Below are 27,909 nucleotides of genomic sequence, written 5' to 3'. Positions count from 1 at the left end.
AAAATGGATTAAATAAAGTATATATTAACAGGTGAGAGCAATGTGGTTAAGTGAAGCATAGGGATAAAGAATTCAATGTCTACAGAATCCATCTTTGAAGTGGAGAGGAAAAGCTGTTGCCCAACAACAAACAAAGGACTCATTGTCTGAAGCCGGCAGCTGCCATGCAAAGCAGCAGAGCATTCACAGAATGCAAAGCATGTTAATACCAACATTGATCTGTTTATGTAAACACTGCACCACTGACACCCCTCAAAAACAAACAATAAACAGTTTTATATCTTACATGGGGCACATTGTGACTAAATGTCACTTTGAACTGCAGCGCTGACAAGCCATGTTCAATGCATACAGTACCTGTAAATGCAAAACTGGGAGCGGCCACTTTAATTTCATCACTTGCAAATACAGATCGGACATTAGAGACAGGTTTGTGGTTTCATTCACCAGTATTAGATTAGAAATGTGGTAAACTGGTGCCTACTTTTATTGCTGTGGGAACTTACATTTATTGCCCACAAACATCGTGAATCTCAAAGTAAAGGTCTTTTTATTGATAACTACATGATGTTTGTGCGCCACCAAGTGGTGGCACCAAGGCAGTACTGATAAAAAAAGCAACAAATATACTTCATCTAAAGCATTTCAAAACAATAGTGTTTATTACAGTGGTATATACATAAAGCTTTGATGAAGGCAGAGACATTTAGCAAGTGTGCTAAAATAATGGAAAGAAAAATCCCTTATTGAAACAAACACATGAACAAGTTAAACACATAAAAATCTGGTTAAAGGGAGAGTTCATGTTACAGACAAGCTGAACATTGGTTTAGTCTGTAGATGAATGAACAATGTATTTCCTTGTGATTTCTTTCAAAGTGGGAACCTACATAAGATGCCAGTGTTCACGTCAAAGCTGCATGTTAAATAAAAAAACTAACTAACAATTTGAGGTTTGAACGTTAGTTTAACAGTTTAACCGTTAACGGTACATTCATGCAGGAGCGTGGGTCCATGTTAAACTCTTGTTCTGTTAATGGAGTAGCACCAACAAAAACCCTGAAAAAAACATATTATAGAAGGCAGTTAACAATACTTGTTGTAGATTTATTACAGTGCTGCCAGATGAAGTTATTAAGCTTTTTTAAAAAATGTAAAGCCATCCCATCTCAGCTTTTGGTTACAGAATTCAGTTCAGACGCCATTGACAAGGTTCGTTTTTTCCTCCTTCTGTTTAGCTACTGCTTGGTCCATAGCCTCCAGGAACCTCTCAAGAGTAACTGTTGGTGTCTGCATGAAAACAATATGAAAAATAAATAAATATATATAAATACACAAAAACAACAGACAGACACACACAGTAAATGTTATTAAGTACTTGCCTTTACAAACAGTGCATGAGCTAGAAATGGTAACTTCCTAAGTGCTCTTCCACTCAAACCTAAACTTTTTCTAGAAGAGACAAGAGAAACATCAAAACATCTCTGGCTGTTTCCATCATGATTGATACTCTAGACTGAAAGTGCCATTGTCTTCTGATAAGTGATGCATGGCGCAAGGCTGTACTCACAGAGCAATTTTCCTCAGCTTCAGGCTGTGTTCACACACCTCACTCTCTGCAAAGCCAATCGTCTCCAGCTCAGAGATGGTAAACAGCTGCTGGCGCGGGTGGATGATCTGGCACTGAACCCAACAATAGAGAATAATGAAAAAGAAAATGGTGAAGAAAAAAAATCTTTACTGGCTTGTTCACAAACCTTCATCAGCTCCTCCAGGCAGGACAGGTAAATGTTGTAGATGCCCTTCTCTGAAGGGGGTCCGATGTATTGCTTGATGTCAGCTCTGTCCACAAATGCTAAATCAATCTTCTCGGTCACGTTGGATGTAGTTAGAATGACCACGTTTGAATGTCTGGAATACAAACTCCAATGTCAGCACAACATAGTAATGTACATGTCTGAAAATAATAGCTTTAAAACAAAAAGATGTTTTGCTTATTGACCGTTTGATCTGGTCCAGTTGAGTAAGGACGGAGTTAACCACTCGAATGGCGTCTGAAGGTTCTGTGCCCGCCTGACAGGCGGTCCTAGCAACTGTCAGACTCTCCACCTATTCACAATGAAAATACAGCAGGTTCAAGTAAGGTAAAGGCAACATCAAAGCAGAATTAAACTTAAAGCTAGAAACATTTACTGTGACATTTGGAGCTTTTAGACATTTTGACTGATCATAGATTTTTACCTCATCAATCAGAACGAACACAAGTGCATCTTTGTCATTAATCAGTTGCTGGATCTTCTGAAACATCTTTGTGACTAGCTTGCCACTCTGTAACATAGCAACGTGATCAGCAACCAGAGAAACAGTTTAAACAACAAAACTTTTATCTGCAATTTAAAAAAAACTGGGTGGTGCAGCTGTGAGGTGCAGGTATACCTCCGAGAACCACTTTGAGAATAAGCTGTGGCTGTTTATCTCAACAAACTGCCCATAAGAATACCTGCAGGGAGAGTGAAGATGATGTTTTTGTATTTATTGTAGAAGTTAATCTAAGTTTAAGTTAATAAAAGTGTTAAAATAAACACTTTCTTACCGGTTTGACAGTCTAATCGACAGCTTCTGGGCAAGGGCTTTGCACAGTGATGTTTTTCCTGTACCAGGGGGTCCTGCACAAGGCCAGACAAAAGGTAATCATTTGATTATTTAATGCAAAGCACCTCTTAAATTACTTCAAATCGGTAAATGGTCTAATTACTGTTTATTTACCATGGAGCAATACAACACGATTCCATGAAATCAGGTTACTGTCGACATTTTTGTCTGAGAAGTAAATTGTGGTTGTGACATAATCCAGGAGCTGAAAGAAACACAATTTTCAGTATGAAACTTTGTACAAAAATGTTTCCTCTAATTTCGCAACTGCCATTTTAGTACCTGCGTTTTGACTCCACTCTCATATTCCAGGCTCTCCCATATCCCGTGAAATTCAGCTATTAAAAGTGGACATCCAGTTATATTTAGATGGATTTATACCATGCTAATAGGTGCAAATGTAAAATGTTATCATTGTTGTAATAAATATGGCTTTAACCAGTCTTCTTAGTATCTTTGGGTTAGGTTGGATCAAATGATGGTTACAACAGATTCTGAATATATTATATAACAGAGAAAAGCTAAAAAAATGGATCGAGAACATAAAGTAAAGCTAAGATGTCACCGATAGCAGCAAGATTTTCTAGCAGGTTACTCTCAACTTATCACAATCACCTGCGGGCAGGAGCCAGTGATTAGCTGCTGAAAGCTCCTCATCATCCTCCAAGCTGAGAGTGCTGGGTCCGTCTTCATTCAAAGTGAAGATGTGAACGAAGACAGAGCAACTGTTTAAATCAAGGGGCTGAATACGAAAGAAAAGATTTAAGATTAAGCGTGAAACACCAAAGTTACAAATGACTGAAAATATTCCCAAAGGAAACCAGAGTAACAGACCTGCTTCACTGTTTGATTGACATCAACTATAGCAACAGACACAATGTGTTTGGTGAGGAATTCTTCATCAAACTCTGTCCAACTGTAGTTTCCAAAAACCACGCTGTGGCGACTTAGTAAAGCCAGGACATGCATCCTCACGTCAGACAGATGAGCTGTGCTGAAATGAAACAAAAAAAGAACCAAAACACAATTTGTTTATTTAGCCACTTCTGTGTGCAGAAAAAAATCAGACGATTCAAGATTGTTATCAGTTTGTAAATACATGAATATACTTTTTAGAAGTCAGACATTTACTTGGTTAGTGATTTTCACCAGTGTAATCGATCAGATTAAAACAAGAGAACCTGACATATTCCTTTATTAATTTTGAATATTTGACAAAAACTTATACGTAAAACTAGTATAAGCCATAGTTAAAACTAGCCTCACGTTCTGCAGCAACAATGATTTTACACACTGATCTGTAAGTATTATTACAGAAATGACCTGAATACAGTTAAAGACACCTACTCACCTGTGAGATTTAACATGAACCTCCACATTGATGTTTTGGGTCTGGACTCCATTCTTCATTCTGTCAACGTCCATTGATGTACAACTGTAAACAGCAACAGTCAGGGCTTTAATAGCAACATCCTCGCTTCAAGCGCACGACTGGTGTTTACACTTTGACAAACTATGAACTATTAAAAATGGAGTTTTTAGCTAGCTAACGTAGCAGGCTAACATTTGTGAATCTACCAGTTAAAATATCCGAACGAGTGCAGAGAACACTTTCGTTATGTATAAATGTAAACTCATACCTTACAACATGTATATTGTCAAACAGTTTAATTAAGAATTGGTGATGAAGAAAATGCCGTGTCTTCTGCGCTGTCGCAAATCCGACGGGCATTCAAATCCACCGCGCTGCTTTCTTGCACCGGAAGTATATTCTTGTTTTGATATTTCACTTCCGCTCGTGGCTAGTTGGTTTTCTTGTAGCAAATATCCGTCAACAGTAGCGACCAGTGGCAACTTGACTGTAGTAAACACACTCATTGGAGATACATACACAAATATGGGGAAAAAGCACAAGAAGCATAAGCCTGAGTGGAGAACAGTTGATGGTACCAGTTGCATGTTTTAATATGTAGTAGATATTGCGACGCTTTTGTTTTCGCTAGCTTGATGTTAGCCTACCTGGCTAGCTCAGTTTTCAAAGCAGCATATTTAAAAAATATTAGCTAAAACACACAATAATATTATTTTTTAATTATTTTCTTTGGAAAATGCATACAACACAGTATTTTTATTAGCAAAACAACAAGGTAACTTATCGGTAACACTGCACCAATATGACAGTAAATATATATTTTCTATCGAGAAGATGGTTGTTTGAAGATGTTTGATGCTTCGTACACCACTTTTCTGGCTTCCAGCGTAATGCTAACATCGTTCAGCATGCTCACTATTTTCTTTTACAATTACTCATCTAAACTGTTTGTTTGTTTTGCTTGTAGATTACGAGGATACGTCTCTTGAGAAGCCCTTGAAACTGGTGCTCAAGGTTGGAGGCAGTGAGGTGACGGAACTGTCCGGATCAGGCCACGACTCCAGCTACTACGATGACAGGTCTGATCATGAGCGAGAACGTCACAAAGAGAAAAAGAAAAAGAAGAAGAAAAAGTCTGAAAAAGATAAAGACAAGTATGTGGACGACGAGGAGAGGAGACGACGAAAGGTACGGTCACAGTATTTTATGTCTACAAGTAACAATTATTGTTTAAGATTCTGTATAAATGAAAAAAAAGACTTAAATCCTTGTTTTCCATTCTATAGGAGGAGAAGAGGAAGAAGAGAGAGCGGGAGCAAATTGAATCAGAGGCAGCAGTTGCCGCTGCTGGGCCTGTTGAACCTTTTACCCTGTCAAAAACTATAACTATTTCGTTAGAGGTAAGAAATGTATTTGTATCTTGTGAATAAGACCAATATGTACCTCAAAATAAGTATTAAGATCTCATTCATAAAATGTATGTATCTCAATCAGCCAGAGGAGAAGAAAAAGAAGAAAGAAAGGTTTGACATAGAGTCTGAGGTGGAGGAATTTCATCCAAGTGTGAAGGTGGAAGTAGAGCACCAAGGAGATAGACCAGTCAGAGCATGCAGAACGCAACAAGGTACAGTACCAGGACCTTTGTATGAGCTTAACATCCATTTTTTTTAAGTTTGTAAATTTTTGCCAAACAGTTCTTCATATAATCTGTTTGTTTTTTTTTTGTTCATTTTTATTTGCCTTGAAGAAAATGAGTCTACGCCTCGCCAACAACTACTAGAGCACTTTTTGAGGCAACTACAGAGGTAAAGAACAAAAGGAGACAAGTTTATAAAAAGTATGTAATAAGATAAGTGTTTTTGTCCTGGATGAACACTAATTAAGTTAATGTTTATTCCAGAAAAGACCCCCATGGGTTTTTTGCATTTCCAGTAACAGATGCGATTGCTCCTGGTTACTCAATGATCATCAAACATCCTATGGACTTCAGCACAATGAAGGACAAAATTAGAAACAATGAGTACAGCACTGTGACAGAATTTAAGGTGAAAGGCATGTTTTGATCTTCATATAGTGAGATGGGTCTGATCAAGTGAAAGACTTAAATGTATTCTTTACTTTCTGGCTTGTAGGCTGATTTTAAGCTGATGTGTGATAATGCTATGGTGTACAACCGACCAGAGACTGTCTACTATAAGGCTGCCAAGAAGCTGCTCCATACAGGATTTAAGATGATGAGCAAGGTAAATCGATTTTTTGTCTAAAGGCATAAACACATTTCCTATACTCCAATATATTTTTATGACCAACCTTTCTTAATAAATCTGTAATATTCTTGGTTGTGTTAGCAATACTGATGTTTGACGTATTGAAATGTCATTATTTACATATGTGCCATGGGCAATAGTCAAATGGAATGCTTTAGAACTACAAGCTTTTGCTAGTTCCCAGCAGCTGAACAACTTACAATTAAGCCTTCTTTCAATGTCATTACCGAACCCATATAAAGGTCAGTACAGGAAGTCCAGTCAAACCACTAATGCTTTGACTTGATTTAAGTAATCTGAAACCTGCACCTGAATGTTGTGCATTCGATTCCAACTTTTATCCTTCACAATATCATAAAAAGTTAACTTATATGTTACTGATTTTTTTATTCCTGTCTGTTTGCAGGAAAGACTGTTGGCTCTAAAGCGCAGCATGTCGTTCATGCAAGACATGGACTTCACCCAGCAAGCAGCCATTCTGGGTGATGAAGACCTGACAGCAGATCTGCCTCCTCCAGAGATAATTCCCATGCCAGTCGAATCAGCTAAGAAGTCAAGAAAGCAGCCAGTCAAAGATATGAAGGAAGTCATCAGGTATCAGTCACAACCACTGAGGAACTCTACCAGTTTATCCTGTGTGATATGACACCGTTCATTAATCTGTTAACAATGCTACTTGTGTCTCAGTTACTTGTATGAGCCAGAGGGAAATGCCTGTAGTTTGACTGACAGCACAGCAGAAGAACACGTTCTCGCTCTGGTCGAACATTCTGCAGATGAAGCTCGGGATCGCATCAATAGATACATGCCAAATTCTAAGGTTTCCCATCTTTTCATGTCTTAAGTTTTCTAAAAGCTATAGTCTGTTTTATGACATTAAATTGAGCAGCGATTGTAATGCTTTCACTCTTCCTCACATGCAGTCTGTGAATTGAGTTTAATATTATATTTCCTACTCTCGCTGTTTTCAGATTGGCTACTTGCATAAGGAGTCAGAAAATTCTCTTCTATATACTGTTGTCAATCAGCTTGACCCTGATGCTGAAGGTTTGCTATTGTTGCACAATCTTGCAGACTTTATCTGCAATTAATTACTGTAATGCAAGTAACAGTTCTGAAAGAAGAAAACATTTTCTTCTTTTTGGATTTTGCAGAGGAAGAGACCCATAAAGTGGACTTAAGTTCTCTGTCAAATAAACTCCTGCCTGGATTAACAACCTTAGGTTTCAAAGATGACAGAAGACACAAAGGTATGTTACATATCACAAGTTTAGTGGTTCATTTTAAATGTTAATCAACTATAAAGTATAAAAAACATTTATGGCCTGTAATTGATTCTGCTTTTGTCTCGAGTGTAGTGACCTTCCTGAGCAGTGCTTACAATATCCAAAGTCTTCAAAAGAACTCAGTCTTTCCAGACCTGCTTCCTGATGAGGTGGACACGCTCTATTCAGCCTATGGAGACGACACTGGAGTACAGTGTGCTTTGAGGTAGGTTGCTGATTTCTAAAAGTCTATATTAAAGACCAAAAGATCTACAGTTGTTTAACATTATCTTGTAATATTCACTTTTTTTACTAGTATACAGGAGTTTGTCAAGGGTTGTGGAAGTACCACTAAGCTCTGGGTTGATGGACTTCTGGACAAAATGACTGCAGGCGATCACACTAAAGCTGTCAGTCCAATTCGACAGGTATTACACTTTATGTCTATTAAGAGAAATGCAGTTCTCCACCAATTTGTAGACATTTGACTCTGATTTATCCATCATCCACACCTAGGTAAATCTACCCTGACCACTTGAATTACACTTACGGTAGGTTTTGCAGTGTAGAGCTGATATGTGTAACTTCTGTTCTATTTAGAAACGAAACATAATGCTGAAATCAGATGAAACCAAATCCAACCTTTGTGACATGCAGGTATGTTGTTGCTTATTGGCTTATTGGTATTCATACTAAATACTGTAGAATAAATACTGATACTGTCATGACCCACTGTGTGTTTTTTTTTTCAGATGTCAGATGGCACTGGTCTGGGAGACAGTGGCTCAGTCCTGGACTTCATGTCAATGAAGAACTATCCTGACATGTCTCTGGAAATGTCCATGCTTAACTCGATAGGTGATTTTACTCTAAATGGTTGATTTAACAGCAATAATCCATTCAATACACAGTTAAGGCAGTAAATGGTTGTCTGTTTAATTATATTGCGGGTATGTGAATGCAATAATGCTAATTGTCACAGGAAGCATATAAGCTATAAGTTAAACATGTCTTCTAATGTTCCCCATGTTACATTTTATTAGGCAAAACGGTGAAAAAGGAGCCAGGCAACGAGGACGGCCAACAACATTTTGACGATGCAGAGAAACTCCTACAGGAGTTTCAGGAGGCTCAGGTCGACAGAGTGGGTTCCAGACCGTCATCCAACCTGTCCTCGCTCTCATATGCCTCAGAGAGGGACCAGCACCACCTAGGTACAGGAGCAAGGCTAACAAAGGGCACTGCTACTATTTAGTTGTTTTACCCAATGCTTAGTTGTTGTGTGAGCCTCTCTTTTGTTCTGCAGTATTTACCTTGCATTTCATGGGACTGTAGCTCATCTAAACATGTTGTCTTTTGTGTGCAGGGAGCCCATCACACCTGGGTGTTGGTGACCAGTCGGAAATGGTTCACGATCCCTATGAGTTTCTGCAGTCTCCAGAAGCAGAGAGCTCAGCCAACAGCTGACCACACACGCCGCTGTCCCGTCATGGTGCTGTTAATGCTGGGGTGATGGACCGTGTAAGCGACGTGGAGATAGCAGGAGGCCTGACCTCTTTTAATGGCTGAATGTGATTGTACAGATTGTTTGTAGTGTAACTCTTTGGTTTTGTAACAGTGCAACACTTAAATAAAAGTGAAACATAAAGGTTTGTGTCTGTATTTATGTTTGCTTGTGGTTCAATGAGCAATGTGTTGCATTTGGACCTTGGTGATGCTCTGACTTGCTGAGCAGTGACTTGCACAATGCTATGGATCACGAAGTGACTGTGAAACGACAGGGAAGTGAAAATACAGCAGTAAACATTTAAGCTTGGTTGACTGAGTCATGAAACTTCAAGCTTTGTCGTGAGGCTGAAAGCAGAAGTGTCATTTCATATGTGTGTGTGGTTCCTTCCTTCTGTCTGGGAAACGCACCATCTGCTGTATCTGAAGCGCTTACTGCCTAAAGAGGTTATGAAGTCAAACTCAAAGTCTGAGTTTCAGTCAAGCTGCTTTTATCGCTGGAGCGATAGACGGAGCGGAGCTGTTCTGGGCATGCGCAGAAGCCCCGTTTCCATAGCGCCGCTCCGAGCTGCGGAGAGCGACTCCAACTTCTGTCTCACGTCTGTCGGGGACAAAACCAAGGACACGGAACGATTTGATCCACGTTTCGACGGCTTTATAACAGCTCCGTCTGTCCTGGCGTGTTGTTTTCATCCATCATGTGGACTGCACTTTTTTTAGAGCACCTGCCTGTCTGCTAGCGTCACCTCCTGCCTTTTATTTAATCGCGACCTTAACGTTATGGTCGCTACCGGAAAAGTGAGTAATAAAGTAAAAACTTTATTAGTAATAATAATAATAACGCAATACAGACTGTGGACACAACTAGTTAGTGGAGACTCGACTGTGTTCCTCTTATTTATTAGCTGTTTGCAAATCTGTAACTCACCTCAAGCTGTGTTCCGGCCATTTGTGATGTTTAAATATAAAACTCTGCATTCAGATTTGTAAGCATCAGCCGAACCTGCGGCTGACAGCTTAGTTTGAAATGAAAAAAAAAATGCATAGCCTGAATTATTTTAATTGAGCAAACTGTGTTGTTTATTGGAAATAAATTGTTAGTTTGTATGTACTAGACTATAATATATTTACTAGAATGGATGTCAGCATACCTAGTGCAGTTGAACCATTCTTGGTCTTTGTAGCTTTCAACATGGATCAGCTGTTTGTAGGTGTCTCTTTGTAAAACAAATAGAGCAACAGGAACATTTGCGGTGAGGAGAGAGACACAACTCTTACAGATGGAGGGAGGTTAAACCGTTGTTATCATCATGCTCATCTACCTGGCCCATTTCCCTAACAAATGTGGCTGCACTGTGCTGGAGCCAGGCACGTGTCCGCTGATCTGAGCACAGTTTGAAAGCGGAGGGAGGAGGCTTGTGTTTGTTTGAGCTGAGCAGCTGCTCTACTGTCCAGATGAGCTGCTTGGACCAACGGCTGAGCCGCACGGCTCCCATGCACGGCAGCAGCAGGAGCGAGCTGGTGCCCTCCAGGCCCCCCAGGGTCAACGGGTGGTCGTGGCCCCCTCAGGCCTTCCAGGTGATCGGCTGGTTCGTGTACTGCTACCTGGCCGTAGCCACCTTCGGCATCTACGTCCCGCTTCTCCCTCCGCCGTGGAAGCTGGTGGCGTACGCCGTATCCTTGACACCGCTGAAGCCTCGCTGGGGCGCAGGGGCTCCAGGACCGGACAGGGGCCTTGTTGTGTGGCTCAACGCACACTCGGCCCCTGTTGTTTCCATTCAGACATATAATCGCGGGAGTTTGCGCCACGTGCGGCGTCCGGCGTGATGTGGACACAGTAGTTGATTGAACTGAAGCTAAACTCGGTCAAAGAAGGAGGTTTGTTCAGACCAGGCCTTTATTTCTCACACAGAGGATCCATTTGTGTGAGTTGAAACCATTTTTAGTGTAATCTTAGTAATAATTCATCCAGTCCTGGAGTCCTCAGTTGCTGGTAAATCCCACTTCCTCCTGAGTGAATGGTAAAAGAATATCATGCATAATAAGATGGTTGTTGTGATTGTGTCATATATGATGAGGCTGAACTATAGGTCACACAGTGCTACCAGACAGGGAAGTGAACATCTCCTGCAGTGACTGTGGCTGTTGTTTCCCCTGACCCCTGCTGAGCTCAGCTGACGGCCGTCTCGTTCATCGTCCACCTCCTGGCCCACGTCGCCGCTGTGACCGTGGACCCGGCGGACGCCAGCGTCCGGGTCAAGCGGAGCTACACCAGCCCCCTGCCCCTGTTTGACCGCACCCGGCGGGCGCACGTGATCCAGGACCTTCACTGCTACCTGTGTGACGTCAACGTGTGCGTATTCGGAGCAGCTTCACTACATATAATAAGGAGAAACGTAATTAGCTCCCATGGTGTCGATCTTTATTTAGTGGCCCCAAAGTGAAACACTGTGGCGTCTGCAACAAGTGCGTGGAGGACTTCGACCACCACTGCAAATGGCTGAACACCTGTGTGGGAGGCAGGAACTACTGGTGAGGACACTCTCTGGACCATTCCTCGCGTGGCCGCTGTTAATGAAACGCGATGCCTTCAGGTACTTCTTCGTGGCGCTGTGCTCCGCCACGCTGGGCGTCTTCGTGCTCATGGTGGTGGTGCTGTTCGTCTTCATCCAGCATTTCCTGAACCCCGGCTGCCTGCGAACGGACCCGCGGTTCGACAGTGAGTCGCAGACGCCCTGTTTTTCTGACTCGGTGTGAACCAGGAGCACGTCCTGCTGGTAAACGCTGTCCGCGTCTCCCCCTCCGCTCCTGTAGGGATGCTGGGGAACGACACCTGGCTGGTGTTTCTCCCGTTGGCGCCCATTAAGGCCAGTTCGGCCGGTCTGCTCGTAACCGCCTTCCTCACAGTCGCGCTGAGCGCCACCTGCCTGCTGCTGCTCTGCCATCTGCTGGGGTTCCACCTTTATCTCTGTGAGTCACAGCGTTCAAAACGCGCCTCCTCACAGGGACCTCCTCTCATTGCCTCCTCTTCGGTTGTGTGTGCAGTTTATAAGGGCATGAGCACGTTTGATTATGTCAAAAGGCAGCGCCAGAAGGAAAGTAGGGCCCAAGGCCCTGAAGTGGGGAATCGCGCCGACGCCGGCGCCGGCGCCCAGAACAAGGCCCCGCGGGTGAGAGCTGTGATTTAGCCTCTCACTGCCAGCTACTTCATCATCATCAGAATGTGTGTATGTTCTTTGTTCTTCTACAGAACCAAGAAAGCTCCATCGACTGTCAACCAGCTTTATCACAGAGCACAAGGTTAAAGCTTCTCTACATTGGGTTGTTTTTCTGCCTCCACTGAAGGTTTGTAGACACCGGTCGCTGATGTGACATTGTTCTTTTTCTCCAGTAGCTGCGACTTTGACGATAAAGGTCCAGTCAGCAGCCGACTCTCAGGTTCCATATGTACAGAGGTAGGTTTGTCTGAGTGGCTTTGTGTGCATTCTGTTCATGACGGTGCATTAATATCTGCTTTGTCTCTAGTTGGAAAACTTCAGGAAATCTGCAGAAAATGAGAATCGCTTTCATTATGGAACAGAAAATCCTAAAGAGAACGCAGCAAGTAAGTTTTCATTGCATTATTTTTCATTAAGTTAAATACACATTACGATGCGCATTTATTTTCATTTAAAAATAAATCCAAACATTGTAGATATAAATAGATATTTAGAGGTTTAATATTAGAATTAATTCTGAAGTTTTTTGAAGCACACTCGACTTTGTCCTACAGGGGAAATATCTCTGAGCTGGAAGCCCAGCGCTGATCCAGACCCTCAGGGAACCGCTGTGAGGTCTGTGGACAGCACCCCCGGCGTGCAGGATCCTCTGTCCAGTTCAGCTATGACTCAGGGTGACACTTAGCTGAACCTGTCAGTGCGTCCGAATATTCTGCTGTCAGGAACAATTTATTATGAATATACGCCAGGAAACGGAGTCTCACAGTTACAGTGAAATGGACAGGAGGCGTCGTCCTGGACCACAGTTCATGCAGTCAGAAGACACCTGTTGAACCATCGCTGCATCAGCACCTCATGTGTAGTTCAGGTTCTTTTATAATACAGACAAACAGCTGTATTATGAGAAGCTGCGTAGAGAGCCAATGTTCAAACAGAAAACTGAAACATGACACTTGAATTTGCCTTGTGCCTGGCGAATACTGGGATTTACATTATATGAACGTTTTTGTCATTTAAATATTGACATGATGACCAAAGAGAAGACCATATCCATTACCTTATGATGACACATACATATACACAAATAAAAATATCAAAACTGTCTCTCGTCTCTTGTATTTTCATTTTATTAAGAAATTTGTCCTTAGACAGAAACCAAATGAAAAAGAAGAAGAATACTAACCTACATATGTGACAGTAGACCTCTCTGTATGTTGGCATATTTTATAGACATGATCTAATTCATTGGGCTTTGTTACAGCCGTTTCTCGCAGTGCGCGTTTTGTAATCCTGCTGTTACGTATTTCCACCACTAGATGGCGATGATGAGCAGGCGATGGATGGCTGAAGCTGAGCGCAATTATTTGTAAAGACGTGCACCTCTGAGTTTGAGCATTTTTCATAATTTATATTAATCTATTATGTTTCCCCCTAATGTGCGTGTTATACCTAATGCAGAATAGTTTCATCCTAATTTGCTGCCAAAGGGATTAATTGCACAAGATTATTTACTTTCTCACCACAAGGCGACGCAAGTGAAGCACTTTCTGTGAGATAATTATGTCACGCCGCGATCGCTCTGTCCAGGCTGCATTCGTCACGATGAGCTCTATCACTATTCTGCTCTCCCTCTTGCTCATGGGCATGCGTGCTTCGTCTCGCCCCTGCCTCTTAAGTTGTATATGTTTGAGCCTTACTACTGCTATATTACCGGAATCTTCGGCAAGGCTATGGAGTTATATAACGTGCACCCACTTCCAGCCATTAGGTTACATCAGGTTGTGTAACACATTGGTTAGTGGGTTATCAAAAGAGTCAGTTGGCGTAGATGTGATCCTCCATGAGAACAGTTAATGATGAAAAGTAACATTTATGTTTTCCCAGTAGATAATTTAAGGATATTAAATGTAAAAAAAAAACCCTTTGTGGGTGTGTGGACCAGAGCCCGGGTCACTGTGCAGAGTTTGGAAACACATACAGGGCCTCTGCCTATTTCTACCCCGTTGTGATGTATTTGCAGAGCCTCCACGTAATTCACCCTCATCCTCTGTTTACATCATCCATCTCCGCCTCCGAACGCACCGAAAGATGCTCCGAGCGCACGCTCCTCGTTCGAGAGCGCTCCACTGAGCACCGTGGCACCATCACCGCAGCTACAACCAGGCAGGAGGAAAACAGCTCGTCGCGCGCGGCGGCAGCCAATCAGCGGCCTGGTTTCTCTTCAGCATCTCGACAGGGAGCGAGCCAACGGGCAGACTCGAGCCCAGGCAGCGCGGAGGAAACAGACTTCAAGGGTCCGGGACGCGCAATTATGGTTTTGTGAAATTGACGAGAGGAGCGGAGGATCGCGTCACAAGGTGATTAAAGCGCCGTTTGGCTTGTTTGCGTTTCTAGCAGACGCTTGTTTTGGCTCACGGTGGGACCTGCATGTTTTTACATTATATAAAACATAATGACTGAATGCCAATCTACACCAATCTGAATGAAGGTGCTTGTGTTTAGTTTCTATGTCTGTGCACGCTTCCTTAGCTCCGATCTGCAGGAGAAGATGCCTTTTAAGGTCCTGTTTCCCCACTGGTGTTGGACCCAACGGCTTTTATTCTACCTGTAGTGCCACGTTCTGCATTAATGGCCAATAACAAACGCATCACGTGGACATTTGGGGGTTTATGTAACGCGCCTCGCTCAGACGCCCTGGTCTCACCAGCAGCTGCAGCCGCGGAGTGTGACATAAACAGCAGCGTTTCTCCTGTTTATCGTTTGAACGCGGACGCAGGCTGAGGTCTTCTCCAAGACGCGCCGTTATTGGTCACGGGAAGGTGATTGACGGCGCGCGCGCCCCGTGGCTGCACGCTCTGTGTCAAGCGGCTGCGTTACACGGAGGCAGTTACATAATTGTGTAAGAAATAAAATGAAGATTTATGCCGTCGTCTGTTAGCGGTCGGTGGGCCGGAGAGCGGAGGAATGAGGCACGTGCACGGATGGAGCGCGAGGTGATGTAATCAGCGAAGTGGAGATGTGAAAATAACATCTCTGTTGGTTCATCAAGATGGAGTTGTTTCGCTCCATCGTGTGTTTTTGTTGCAGCTACACCTCCACCATACGGACCCGTCAGGCGTGTTCTCAGTGACTTTGGAGCCATGCTGTCCCCACAGGTTGAATTATATATGCATGAGGAGAAGAAGCAGCCAGTGAGTTTGTCCCAGATCTGAGGGGACGCGGGCGCCTTTAGGTTCTGTCACGAACAATTAACCTCAGTGTAAATGATCTCTGTTTTCAGTGTGATGCAGCTCAGGCTTACAGCAAACAGGGACGGATTGGGTTTCTCACTAGAGAGAAGGGAGAGTGATTGTGTATTATTAATGACAAAGACTAAAAAACAGTGAATGGATGAATAAAGTGAGACATTTACAGCACAGTCTTTGTCTGGACTGGACTCAGACTAATTTGCTGATGTCTGAACTGGCCGTTGTCCATCTGAGCCGTGTTCTGCTGCCTCGGGCCTCTTGCATAAGGCCCGCGGGCTTTCTTTGCTCCTCCACCACGGCCGTCCACCGGCATTTGACTCACGGCCGCTGCCAACAATAACTGCTGGAGCCCGTTTCAGACGTCTTGTCTTTTTACGGGACTGCGCTTGCCAAAATGTTTGACTCAGAGCCGTGAGCGCTTCGGGAGGCGAGGACTGACAGCGACAGCTCATGGTGACCTCAGAGCCCAGCTGATGTGAGGCTCTCTGTCCACGCGGGGAGTGGTGGACGGACCGGAGGATAGATTTGGTTTTATTTTGTTGGACCAGACAGATTTTGTTGGTTGTTGTTACTAATAAACAGGACAGGGGAGAGACACTACTAATAACAGTGTGACATTAGGATTGATTTTTGCTGGTTGATGCTGGTTAACACTATTCAGCAGTGCCTGTTTGCGTGCATGTGACCTATACGATGTACTGTATTACACGTACATTACATCAGCGCTGAACTGAGGGAGCAGTGACGTTTTTGTGTTATGTTTATGATTGACAGTCACATTCCAGAGCAGCTGCTTGGCCTGAACAGGATAGAAAGCAGAGCCCCCCCCACACACACACACACGCCCCCACGTCACATCCTCGAGACACGAGTGTGGTGGTTTTACGAGCTGAACGCCATCTCCAAACCTCGGCCTGCATGTCGTCTGCTGGCTGATCTCCTCCCCTGAGAATGAATAGAATGTTCCAGCCACGGCAGCGTATTGTTGCTATGAATAGACGCGCTTCGAAATGGGTCAATTTATTGTTAAAGCACTCATCTGTGCAGTGCGTTGCCAGAAGCCAAGTGTATGTAAGCATGCTGTCATCCAGCCACTGATTTGTCTCTGGAGAGATGCCCTCAACCAAATGGCTTCTTGTTTGTAGGAGGAAATGTGGGGCAGACAACGAGCTGAGCTCACGCTTGGATTTCCATTTCATTCACTACAAATCACACGTTTTTTTTTTTAAATGCCCTTGAATTAGCTGGTGATTTACAAAGTGAGAATCGTCTATAATATAATAATCCCCTATAATAAGAAAGCACTACGTCTGCTTTTATCACAGCATGTGAACTGTTCCACTCGCCGCAGCTTTAATGACCCCTCTCTCGTATCGAACGTGATGTGGCTTGTTGCACTGAGGACTTAGACACTTGAAAGTACAGACTATAAACTGGAGGAGGCGAGTGAAAACGTTCCTTTGTCTCACGGATTAAGCCGGAGGAAAACACACAGTGAAGCACTCAGTCAACCACTGAAAGTAAAGTCAGTATTCATTGTGGACACGACAGGAAACTACTAGACACGCAAACGCAACGCAGGTTTTATAGAGGTTGATTAAGTGAAAGAAATAATGGCTATTAGCAATAATCTAATAAATCAAGTGGAGTTCCACATGCCATTTATTGTGATTGTACAATAAAGTTTAATTATGTGTTATTGGTTTAATAACAGCTGCCAGGGTTTACAACTTGCTGAAAACACACAGCATGAGGCATCGTGTCATTGCAACGATTCCTCTTGTATGATGCAAACACGTTTTGGACTCAAATGTTCCCACGTCGTAGAGGGTTCTGTGAGTTTGTGCCTCAGATCACCTCGGATCTGAACCGCAGGTCCGTGTCCTCCGTTCCGAACGGAAAGCAGATTTTATCATGTTTTATGGGTCAGTAACACGGCGTAGACTTTGTTAATGTTGTAAATGACCCTCATAAACGTCCAGTGCTCCGGTGACACGTGTTCGCTAGCGTTCGCGTGTCACCACAGTTTGACAAATTATATTTCATCAAAAGGTTTGAGGAGACGTTGGAGGCTACGTTTTAAAAAGCTGTTCCCAGCGAAGCCTCCGCATCTCGTCATCTCAATCATCTTGGCCCGCGCCCTCGATGACATATGACTACAGAAATGCCTGGCGTCAATAGTGGTAGTCTGCGATGTCACCATGCGCGTATGTGAAGACATGGGCATGGGGCAGACAGAGAGGCCACTGGCTTTGGACAATGGCCTCCCAGTGTCTAGCCTCAATGCCATTATTCATATCGATTAATAATCTCCACTGTTTTCCCAAAGCATTGGCATCTTGGTGAGAATGGCTTCATGCTGTGTCAATCCTGGAGCTTTTGTACCCATTGAGTGTCCACTGTTTGGCCACGGGGTCGTGGAAGCACAACCCTTGAGTGAGGGAACTTAGCGGAGCTCCGGATCAGACGGTGGCGTAGTCGGGTTCAGAGCCTGGAGAGCTTTATGGACGTTGCTGAGGGGAACACACATCTTTAAGGATGCTGAGCTGAGTATGGGAACAGCGGAAAGGTGAGAGTTTAAATGTGTCATATGAGGCTAATTACAGACGTTGGGCTTTTCTGCTGCTTATGAACTGAATGTGAACCAGTCAGGGGTTCGGGTGGAACTTGAAGGCGACATGCTGCTGTTTAGAGAGGAAGCCCCTTGCTCAGACTCAATGAGGTCATGCTCAGCAGGAGGGGGGGCTGAATAACTCCAGACGTCTGCAGGTGATTTGCGTGTGGCCGTGAACCAGCACGTTGGTATCTCGCTCCCTTTGAAGATGTGGCCGTTGTTCGCTCCGTCCGAGGAGCGTCTCCCTTAAAAGTATCTGCGCCGCGGTCAGACGTTGACGGTGTTTACTTTGGAAGACGCTCCCCGTTTTCCCTTGGCTTGCGCCCCCCGCGCGTCACTCACCTCCGCTCTCGTCTCGTCCGCAGCACAAAGAGAAAACTAAAGTCAGATAACGCGAGCGCTGCACAGAGGGAGCCGCACTCCTGCACCAGCATGGCGGACCACAAGTAAGTCCTCCCGTCTGCACCTTTTGGCTCCTGATTTGTGTTACGCTGAAGTGAATGCCTCAGAGGTCCGTTCACGCCCTCCACCTCTGTGCCACAACACGCATCACATCTGCTCACTGACAGCACCCCCCCCCCCCCCCCCCCCCCCCCCCCCCCCCCCCCTTCCTTCAGAGACAACATAGACGACTTTAAAGTCCAGACGGCCAAGCATCCGAACATGGGCCCGGCCCCTCTACGGCCGCACAGCGAACAGTCCCGGGACCGCGCGTCCAAGCGGCTCTCCACCGAGTCCAACGGCACCAGCGAGGGCGGCTCGTCCACGCCGGTGGAGGTGACGGCGCTGGAGGAGTCCTTCCGCCGCTTCGCCATCCACGGCGACACCCGCGCCACCGGCAAGGAGATGCACGGCAAGAACTGGTCCAAGCTGTGCAAGGACTGCGGCGTGATCGACGGCAAGAACGTCACCCTCACCGACGTGGACATCGTCTTCAGCAAAGTCAAGTAAGGACGGAAACCACGCTGAGTGATTATTTGCTATATTCTCTATAAGTAAGAGGCATGCTGCGACGGGATGCTGTTCTTTTCTGTTTCCTTAGCGTTACGTTACTGCTGCAGCAGCAGAGATGACTGCAGGCTTAATCACCTAAATCACCATCAAAGCCCAAAAGGTCAGAAATGTGGAGCATTGTGGAGGAGCCGCGTTGGCAAAAGGCGTTTCTGTTCATTCATTAGTGCCCGTAGAATTAAAGGGAGCAGCATCGTCTCCATTCATCGCTAGTCTAGAAAGTGAATAAGTGTATAAACCCTGAGACCAGTGTTTGGGATCTTGAGGTTGTCTTTGGTGAAGCGGAGGCGGAGGAGCAGCAGCTATAAGCAAAGGTCACAGTGGCTCATCCTGTGTCTCCTCAGGATGCACTGATTCATCCTTTATGGCTCTGCTCAAGTGAAGCGGAGTCTATGACCTCAATATTATTCCACCATCTGACAAAGGAACAATTACATATGCATACGTGTTTTTTTAATCAAGTGAAGTGTGCAATAACCTGATTATACAGTAGATTTCCACAATACTTTGTTTTATGTTGTCTTCGCTTTTCCCACTCATGGTCAAGATCATCAGTTATTCCTCGAGTGGAGAAAACCTGCTGTAAAATGAATGAAGGGCTTCACAGTGTGTGTGTATGTGCATCTTGGTTCACACAAAGAAGCTTTGAAGTCTGTTTTTATCTGCTTGAATAATGTGAATGGAGATTATTCTGCCAGACGACACCAGAATAGAAGAGCCTGGCTCCGGGCCACTCATCGTGTCTTGTTGTAGGAGAGGCGAGGCCACAGAGGTCTGCTTAGAAATCTCACGCTGGTCTAGGAGAGTTTTTGTCTTTTGCTGACCCCAGATCAGCCACGCTCGTTCTGTGCCGTTCCACAGTTTAAAGAGCTGATTCAGCTGCTTCTGTGTCCACAAAATCACAAACTCTGGTCATTTACAGTAAAGCTGATGTTCTTAAACGCCTCCTTGGATTTTCTTGGACTCCCACATTAACACCTTCGCTGTTGGCATGGCGATGGGCGTCCATGTTTCCCCTCTCCTCAGCCAAGAGGGAACTGAAAGCTGACTGCGTGCTGTCAGCTTAATTACGCCCAGCTGTACTGGTGGAAAATATCTTTAACGTGTGTAAACAATATGGCAGAACTGCGTTATAAAGGCTCACGCGTGTGTTGGTACAGGTTTAGCGGTGACTCTGCAGCGTTGTGTCCGTCACACTGGTGTCCGTCCTGAAGCACCCTCACAGCCGTGACGTGGAGGACAAAGTGCTCATACTTCAGAAGCAGCCGCGGGAAAAGCTGCGTTACGAACGGGGGGAGGGGCCGTTTTCATCCACTCTCTGACTCCAGGCGTGACCCATCTGAGGGGATGCAGATCTACACTTTCCTTTTAATCAGCGTCATGAAAAATTAAACATCCTATTAAGCGCTGGCTGATCCTGGTCTGGATGAATGAGTCCCTGTTCACTGTGGTTGTGGACGCCCGCTGCACCACCATAACCTTCGGATGAGCTAGAAACCTGCTCTGAGCTAATGAATTACTAGCAGGATGTTATCTTGGGTTCATGTTCAAGCTTGTAGCTGTGTTTTCTCATGACTGAACCAAATCAGGAGCATCCACGTCCGCGTGGCTCCTGCAGATGGAGCCTTTTAGACCCACCGTCCCTGCAGTAACTCAAACTCAGTGACACGTCCTTCATCCTGATCTGCATCAGATCGTACTAAACTTTCACTAAACATTCACAGTTGTAGAGCCGTAAGCCCAGTTTCAGCTCAGCCCATGAGCAGAGCAGTGGAGCTCTCATTTGTTGCATACTGACGGTTTACTCAATCAGATCCAGTCACTGGATGAGTCAAATTAATAATAAACCCAAACGACCTGTTTACTGTTGCATGTTGCCGTGGCAGCAGGTTGTCCAGGGAGACTGTGGGTTTTATCACCACAGCAGTGGCTGTTTGTGTTTGTGTTACTATGCACTTTTAACATGGAAGCGAAACAGACAAATGACCAGTTAAACAACTGCAGGGCTCACAGATGATTGATGATGATTATGATGAACCTCATTGTAATAAGCCTGACTCCTAAACCCTGAAATAGAAACATTATTTCATAAGGACTGAATGACTGAGGTTGACTCGTTTAACACTATGTGTTTATGCCAGTGGGACACCATCTCCAAGGTGTGATCATGAAAGGGCTGTGTGCACACGTCTGTTCATCTTTCGAATGTCCGTGGAGGCTGAATTGAGCAGAGGCGCCTCTTCTGGGTTTAGACTGCGATGAACCTAATCTCGGCCTCTGAATCGTTTCACGCCTGCGTTTCAGGAAGAAATCCAGTCGCACCATCGTGTTCGACGAGTTCAAGGTCGCCCTGGGAGAGCTGGCCCGGAAGAAGTACAAGGAGAAGCCCGGAGAGGAGGCCGAGGCCGAGGTCTTCAAGCTGATCGAGGGGAAGGGACCCATCATCGCAGGAGTGACGGTAAGACGGGACCTGTGCACGTCGCCGTTCACCGGCACCGCCGCCGCGGTCGCACGGGCCGAGCTCACGCTGCGTCTCCCCCACAGAGAGCCGTGGCCTCGCCCACCGTCAGCCGCCTCACGGACACCACCAAGTTCACGGGGTCGCACAAGGAGCGCTTCGACGACACCGGCCGCGGGAAGGGCAAGGCGGGACGCGTGGACATAGTGGACACATCCGGATACGTCTCGGGATACAAGCACCAAGGGTCGTATGAAAAGAAGGTCACCAAACCCACTGTGGGCAAACCCATGTGAAGGCAGAGACAGGGAAACAAACATTTGGTCAATTTTCTATTAGAAAGAAAGCACAAAAGTATATTTTCCCACCCGCCTAGTTAGTGAGTGTGTGTGTGCGTGTGTGTGAGAGAGAGATCTTTTTTCAGTTCCTCTCTTTGTGAAGTGTGAGAACTGGAAAACTGTTTACATCTATTTTTACGAAGTCATCACCAGCTGGTACATTCCTGCCCGATACCAAGTAACTGCCAAACACTGAGGAGAACAAGCAAAGAACCTGCTACGTTATGAATATGAAGCTTTGTTGTTATGATAGGGCCTTAGAATATTTGTTGAGCACAATAAACAACATGCCAAGAAAAACAAGAGTCTGATGAATTAACAACAATGCACTTTTTACAGGTAATGTTTCTGCTCGCATTTAGCTGAGGAAACACATTTTTAATCCGTTTCCATAACATTGTGACATAGACATGATCAGCGTTTGTTTTTTTCATTTTTAGTGTTGTCGCCATTCCCTACTTGTCAACGGTCTTAATGAAATCTGCTGTCCGTTTATTCAGTTCACGTTTAAATACTTTGCCTTCAGCTCAAATTGAGAAGTTTCACACCTGCCATATCTTCGTGTCATTGTCTTGTTTTGGAGTTCTACCATTCAAGTCTTTGAAATTAGAAAAAATGAAGGATTGTCCCCCTCACCTTCATTCAGACATTATTAATGTTTCTTTTGCCAACATGCATTCTGAATATGAAATTAGTGAATTAAGCTGAGGCTTTACCACAGTAGATGCGATCAGTTGTGCAAGATTGTATTTTTAACATTGTACTAATATTTCCTCAACAGATTTCTATAAATAAATTCATAATAATTAATATATTTGTGGTAGGATTGTGTACATGTATATTCTAAAACGTTTGAGCCACTTGGCTTAACTTATGACACTGGCTTCATGTTTTTTTTTTGTTTGACTTGTTCTGTATTGCTGTACTTTGTGCATGTTATGTATACTGCATTTGATTCAGAAGCATCTAGTTTGTCGCATCTTACCAGAACTGCTGTGATGACAAACTACTGGACAAGCATTGTTATTTTAAAGCTAAAAAAATATATCTATTATGTGATGCAATTGTGGGATCATGAGAAAATCTTGTATTGCTTGAAATCAATATGTATCAACTTGTACATGTACAAAGTCAGCTACCCTGTAACGCTATACTATTTGTCTGACGATACAGATTTAAGTATATTTAATGTGTGGTGCTGTCAATTGAGGCACAACTTCAACCTTATACAAGAGCAGGGATTCATTGTATGGGACAAAGGGAACATTTCAGAACAAGATACTTTTGTAGAATAGCATTTTTCCAACATAGTGACAATGTTTGTGCCACACTTGTCATATACTACCTGTAGCCTCAGCTAATATTCAAAAGAATCGTGCATAAAATGCAAAGCTAGCAGCTATCTGTGTGTTAGTCTTTGTCTACCGCAGTAGCTTGAATATGATCTATTTTCTGTGCTTTATGCCAAATATTGTGCACCTTTAATGTGGAAGAACAATATTGTCTTTTTTTTATAACTTCTAATGTGCTATTGTGCCCCAGTGCATGCAGTGTGTTTCAGTTCATGTTCTCTAGACCTTTAATGTGTGTTCATGATTTGTAGTGCATTACTGCGAATAAAACAACACACCCCAGACTGTGTGTTGACAAGGTTATGGGGTGTAAGTCAAAATATAATGTTTCAAATTTCTTCCACAGCCCTGTAACAGAGTCAGACTCAGCAGCACCAACCACTGACTCACATAGAAACAAAAGCCACATTCAGTTCGTGTAGACATTGCATCCTAACCTGCACTGCCAGGTCTTGCATTAGTGTCTTTCAGAGGGAAGTGTGTGTGTGTGTGTGTGTGTGTGTGTGCGTGCGTGCGTGCGTGCGTGCGTGCGTGCGTGCGTGCGTGCGTGCGTGCGTGCGTGCGTGCGTGCGTGCGTGTGTGTGACTCTTTAGCTGTAAGGCAGAGGTATAAATTAAGCCAGTGCAGCTGGAATCTAGACGCTTTCATTCCACTGCAGCTAGCAAAGCAGATGGAGACACAACTGACCTAAAAAAATATTAAAAATGGGAAAAAAACAGCCAACAGAGACTCACTCTTGCTCCTGATCTAGGAAATACAAATGACCGTTTCATTAACATTTCTTCTCCTAAAATCATTTGTTAACATAGCAGCGATGTCACATACATATACACAGCCGTGCTTAAATGAATAGCCTTTCCCTATTACGGTTTACATAAAGCAAACACAGCCTATACATATTTTTAAAAATAACAAACAATGCATTCATCAAAGAGGCCAGCAGTCCAATACACACTCATTTAAAATGAACACCACAGTAATGTGAATAAGGTAAAAATGAATGCAAAGCAGTCTCGCTGCTGGGCTGCAGCGCATCCACTGCAAAGCTTATGCTGGTTTGTCTTGCTTTGACATTTTCATGCCTCTGTGCAACTCCTCATTTTAATTTCTTTAGTGCTCCCCACTTCCCTTCAGCTCCGTCAGTAAACACTCGTTGGTGGCCACCAGAGACCTGCAGCACACAGACACAGTCAGATCATGCATGAAGCTGATTCAGACACGAGTGCTGGCGCTTCCATGGAGCATCCTCTTACCTGTGGCTTTCTTGCAGCATATTTGACAGCTCCTTGACTTTCTCAGCCTCTTGCACTTTCTCTCTCAGTCCCTCGATCTCTTTCCTCAGCTCCTCCACTTCAGTCTGAGCCTCTAAGAATGTGCAAAGTACGATATTGTTAACAAGAGTGTGATGTTGACTCGCATGTGTCTCCAACTGGCGTTTGCACATACCTTTAATCTGAGTAATTGGGGAACTTTTCATCATAGACCTGAGATACTGTCGCTCTAACTTTATGAGCTGTTTCTGTAAAGCCACATTCTCCTCCAACACAATCCTGAGCTGTTCATTTAGTTTACCCTGTATAGAAGTAACCACAATAAACAGTGTTTTTAGCTAAATGTTTAGGTCTCAATATGGTTTTCTAGTGCTGTATTTACTCACAACTCCACTACGAGCATCCTCGAGATGAGCAGAGAGATTACGAACTTCAGTTTTGTGTTCTTCCTCCCGTGCAGCTGCTTGGAAGCTCAGCACATCGACTTCCCGTCTTAAGGTCTTGACCTCAGCCTCGCGGCAGGAAATATCACTTTCCATCATAGAGAGGATCTGGACTGCTTGAGCTACAGCCAAAAATAGAAAGGATGGGAAACACATTCATTATCAGGGTCATGTAATGAAATCTGACGCTCCTCAAACTAAATTCCAGCTCACATAGGAAGTTGTTGTTATGATGCAGCGATCTTTCTCCCATCCAGTGTTTGTCCACAAGGTTGAGGAGCATCTCCAGGGGCTTCCTGTAACTACCCTGCCAAGATAATGGAAAGATAATGTAAGCTGACACAAGAACAGAAAGTAATGATTCTTGATGCAGCATGTTCATTAATAAGAAGACTGAATGAACTTTTCACCTTTTTTTTCTTTTCTGCTTGCTGTGGCAGGGTAGAGCTCCCCTCTGTCTTGTTAAAACTGGAGTATGTCAGTCTTGGTGGATGTAAGATGGGGTTGGATGGGTCAGAAAGATTCAAACCCGGACGACGTGGACTGGGAGGTCGGATATTATTAAATGAAGAACTGTTATAGTAACTTCCTGGAAAAGTATAAAAAAAAAAACAAATTTTGATTTGATTTTTATTTTGTTTGACCAAAGATTTATTAGAGTGAAGATAGCGAGCCCTTACCAGGATTGGGTGTAAAATTTCCTTTGGCTACATGCCTGATTTGACAGGGGACGTCCTTTTGCTTTTGTTTTCCAGACACAGGTCTACGTTTCTCTACGTATGGGCCAAAAGACACCTTCAGCCTTTCAGTTTCTTTAAATGAGGCAGAGCTTGATTTATGAGCCGGCTCTTTTGTGTGTGGCCCTTTGGACTCAGCCTTATCTGTAAAAATGACAAATTAGCCTAAGACAAACTGATATTAATTGACCTACCATGAGACACACTGTGTTCATGCTTTAAAAGGAATACAACTAGGTTTTGTTTCCACCTAGTGGTGGATTAACACATTGTCAACAATAGAACAAAACCTTGCGTGCGTTTAACTTCTTTAAGAAAAGGTTTTATTCTTTAGTCACTCAGCCCTTAAAAAGTTATCGTTACCATTTAAAAAAAGACAGGTCGAATTTAAATTAAATAATTATTTTTCTTTACATACAGTAACTGAGACCATACCAGACTTTGTAGCTGGATACCTGAGGATGGACTTAGCACATTCCTGAGACATATAAAAAGGCATATTAATTTATATATGAAAATACAGTAAACATGTTACTAGTAATAACATTTGACCTACAATGTAATGAAAATTACCTGCATTGGAGTAGAACTTCTCTGTTCTGCAAAATCTTTCGATTCTCCCTCTTTGCGCTCTGATGCAAATTATGGCTTAAAATTAACAGATATTTAAACACAAAACATGATTTGGCCTTTAGGTTTTGACAACGTACCTTTTGCATCCTTGTTAACAGAGTCAGCGACCATTTCTTTCTGGTGGCTATGATTCATGTCAACAAAGTTTAGAATGATATCATCAGTGTCAGTCGGGAGGGAGAGCCTCTTAGTTAAGCGGTCGACCAAGGCCAGTCGCTGATGACTTCTTCTAGAAGAACAAGCAAGACAGCAAAAAAGAGACAGCCCCATTTTATTTCCACATACTCCAGATATTTAGTTTTAGCTCCATTAAAAACTTTGATAAGTAGAATTTAGAAGTAAACTAGTCCACAATAGTGCAGCATGCTATGTTCAGGATACCTTTGGTCTCCAATCTGACTGAGAAAGGAGCTTGACTTCCGAGGTACACGGTCAGAGGAGAACTGCATTATGGCAACTTTGCGCTCAGTGTCTCTGACTGAGCAGCTGTCTGAAAAGCAATGGAAAACATTAGGCGTAACATGTGTGAGAGAAATCTGGGTGATTTGGTGAGAACTTACCCAGCTTGCGTAGGCTAGGCATGGCATGCACCAGATAAGAGCGGTAGTCCGGGTAACTTTTGACTAGAGGGTTGAGTCGGAGGTCCAGCTCTTTTAAAGCTGGAAGCTCAAATAGCACTTTTACCTCTTCAAGGGAGGGTATGCAGTTGTAGTACAGGATAAGCCTCTCCAATGACTTCAAGTGTTGAACTCCCTATGATGGTCGATACAATTTAAGAAAATTAGAACCAATTACATTAGTTCAAATAATAAATGGCTGCTTATTGTAATTATGTGATGGAGATTGTGGTGGAGGTGTATGCTTCAACCATGAAGTATTTAATATCTAGTACTTATGTCTTGAATCTACCTTAATGGAGGTCAGTGCATTGCAGGAGAGGTCGAGAGACTTCAGGCGAACAAAGTTATTCAAAGCGTTCCCGAGATGTCTGATCTTCACCTCAAACGTCCCCGGAAGGCTCAGTGAGCGGACATCACCTGTCATATGATTAAATAACACTGCATTAAAACACCATCATTTGCTTCAGGGTTGCAGCAGTCGACGGGCATCGCTAGTGGCTACAGCAGGTTAGCTTCTGTCGTTAGCTTAGCTACTGATGCTCAGACTGGAGGCACTGCATGTACATTCTTACACTAAAAGCTTTCTCGTAACTACTTCGCCTTTGCTAAATTCTATTCCTATTAAACGTATTAAACATGAAAGATATTACCGAGACATGGATGTTGTAATTGTAACCTATCTCGTATCCACTGCTCTGTTATTGCTGTCAAACTCGCCACCGCCATACTTTTCGAACTTTTGGTGCATTCATGTGCAGTCGGAAAGGTGAGATTTGCCTCCATGCCTTGCTTTTTACCGCCCTCTTCTGGTGTAGAAATTACAACCCCGTCCTTCTACCCGTTAAAACTATATGTAACGGTGCTTTGTAGTGTAATGTATGAAAAAATACTGTTCATGCAAAAA

At 43.7% G+C, this 27,909-nt stretch overlaps 5 protein-coding genes across 10 annotated transcripts; 3 read left to right on the top strand and 2 right to left on the bottom strand.

Annotated features, from left to right (window-relative positions):
* Nucleotides 1-533: 533 nt before the first annotated feature.
* Nucleotides 534-4,433, bottom strand: trip13 (thyroid hormone receptor interactor 13). Its single transcript, XM_029130209.3, has 14 exons — nt 4,293-4,433; nt 4,004-4,087; nt 3,487-3,646; nt 3,268-3,394; nt 2,935-2,990; nt 2,767-2,857; nt 2,594-2,666; nt 2,437-2,500; nt 2,242-2,328; nt 2,003-2,109; nt 1,758-1,911; nt 1,571-1,683; nt 1,383-1,452; nt 534-1,290 (listed from the first exon to the last, which is right to left on the bottom strand). The coding sequence occupies exons 1-14, from the start codon at nt 4,382-4,384 to the stop codon at nt 1,195-1,197; spliced, it is 1,374 nt and encodes a 457-aa protein (XP_028986042.1). The 5' UTR covers nt 4,385-4,433; the 3' UTR covers nt 534-1,194.
* A 28-nt stretch (nt 4,434-4,461) lies between these two features.
* brd9 (bromodomain containing 9) lies at nt 4,462-9,204 on the top strand. The gene is made up of 17 exons (XM_029130208.3): nt 4,462-4,598; nt 4,992-5,212; nt 5,311-5,424; nt 5,519-5,648; nt 5,772-5,829; nt 5,925-6,069; nt 6,157-6,267; nt 6,698-6,885; nt 6,979-7,111; nt 7,263-7,338; nt 7,446-7,541; nt 7,650-7,782; nt 7,873-7,984; nt 8,157-8,213; nt 8,309-8,414; nt 8,600-8,770; nt 8,923-9,204. Exons 1-17 carry the CDS (start codon nt 4,550-4,552, stop codon nt 9,021-9,023), a joined length of 2,001 nt encoding a protein of 666 aa, XP_028986041.1. The 5' UTR covers nt 4,462-4,549; the 3' UTR covers nt 9,024-9,204.
* Nucleotides 9,205-9,439: 235 nt separating this feature from the next.
* On the top strand, nt 9,440-13,382 carry zdhhc11 (zinc finger DHHC-type containing 11). Of its 2 annotated transcripts, none has more exons than XM_055503306.1 (11): nt 9,440-9,860; nt 10,518-10,736; nt 11,237-11,415; nt 11,493-11,594; nt 11,657-11,781; nt 11,877-12,032; nt 12,108-12,232; nt 12,283-12,362; nt 12,454-12,517; nt 12,588-12,666; nt 12,835-13,382. In XM_055503306.1, the coding sequence occupies exons 1-11, from the start codon at nt 9,843-9,845 to the stop codon at nt 12,963-12,965; spliced, it is 1,278 nt and encodes a 425-aa protein (XP_055359281.1). In that variant the 5' UTR covers nt 9,440-9,842; the 3' UTR covers nt 12,966-13,382. The 2 variants fall into 2 exon arrangements, with proteins under 2 accessions (XP_055359281.1, XP_028986302.1); XM_029130469.3 differs by having other exon boundaries at nt 9,441-9,860; nt 12,313-12,362.
* A 952-nt stretch (nt 13,383-14,334) lies between these two features.
* Nucleotides 14,335-23,626, top strand: LOC114843282 (tubulin polymerization-promoting protein). 4 transcript variants are annotated; one of them, XM_029129695.3, is made up of 5 exons: nt 14,335-14,637; nt 18,508-18,588; nt 18,760-19,089; nt 21,458-21,611; nt 21,698-23,626. In XM_029129695.3, the coding sequence occupies exons 2-5, from the start codon at nt 18,575-18,577 to the stop codon at nt 21,905-21,907; spliced, it is 708 nt and encodes a 235-aa protein (XP_028985528.1). In that variant the 5' UTR covers nt 14,335-14,637; nt 18,508-18,574; the 3' UTR covers nt 21,908-23,626. The 4 variants fall into 4 exon arrangements, with proteins under 4 accessions (XP_028985528.1, XP_040923736.1, XP_028985526.1 ...); XM_041067802.2 differs by lacking the exon at nt 14,335-14,637 and adding an exon at nt 14,996-15,273; XM_029129693.3 differs by lacking the exon at nt 14,335-14,637 and adding an exon at nt 15,302-15,471.
* Nucleotides 23,120-27,796, bottom strand: cep72 (centrosomal protein 72). 2 transcript variants are annotated; one of them, XM_029130512.3, is made up of 14 exons: nt 27,656-27,796; nt 27,295-27,422; nt 26,946-27,138; nt 26,767-26,875; nt 26,463-26,614; nt 26,326-26,384; nt 26,188-26,230; nt 25,696-25,896; nt 25,426-25,604; nt 25,229-25,322; nt 24,959-25,137; nt 24,748-24,874; nt 24,555-24,666; nt 23,120-24,472 (listed from the first exon to the last, which is right to left on the bottom strand). In XM_029130512.3, exons 1-14 carry the CDS (start codon nt 27,786-27,788, stop codon nt 24,412-24,414), a joined length of 1,770 nt encoding a protein of 589 aa, XP_028986345.1. In that variant the 5' UTR covers nt 27,789-27,796; the 3' UTR covers nt 23,120-24,411. The 2 variants fall into 2 exon arrangements, with proteins under 2 accessions (XP_028986345.1, XP_028986347.1); XM_029130514.3 differs by having other exon boundaries at nt 26,463-26,611.
* Between the last annotated feature and the right edge of the window lie 113 nt (nt 27,797-27,909).

This window comes from Betta splendens, chromosome 16 (genome assembly GCF_900634795.4).
Source record: "Betta splendens chromosome 16, fBetSpl5.4, whole genome shotgun sequence".
Taxonomy (NCBI): domain Eukaryota; kingdom Metazoa; phylum Chordata; class Actinopteri; order Anabantiformes; family Osphronemidae; genus Betta; species Betta splendens.
The sequence above is the reverse complement of the archived record's forward strand: the minus strand, read 5'-3'. Positions and strand labels throughout refer to the sequence as shown.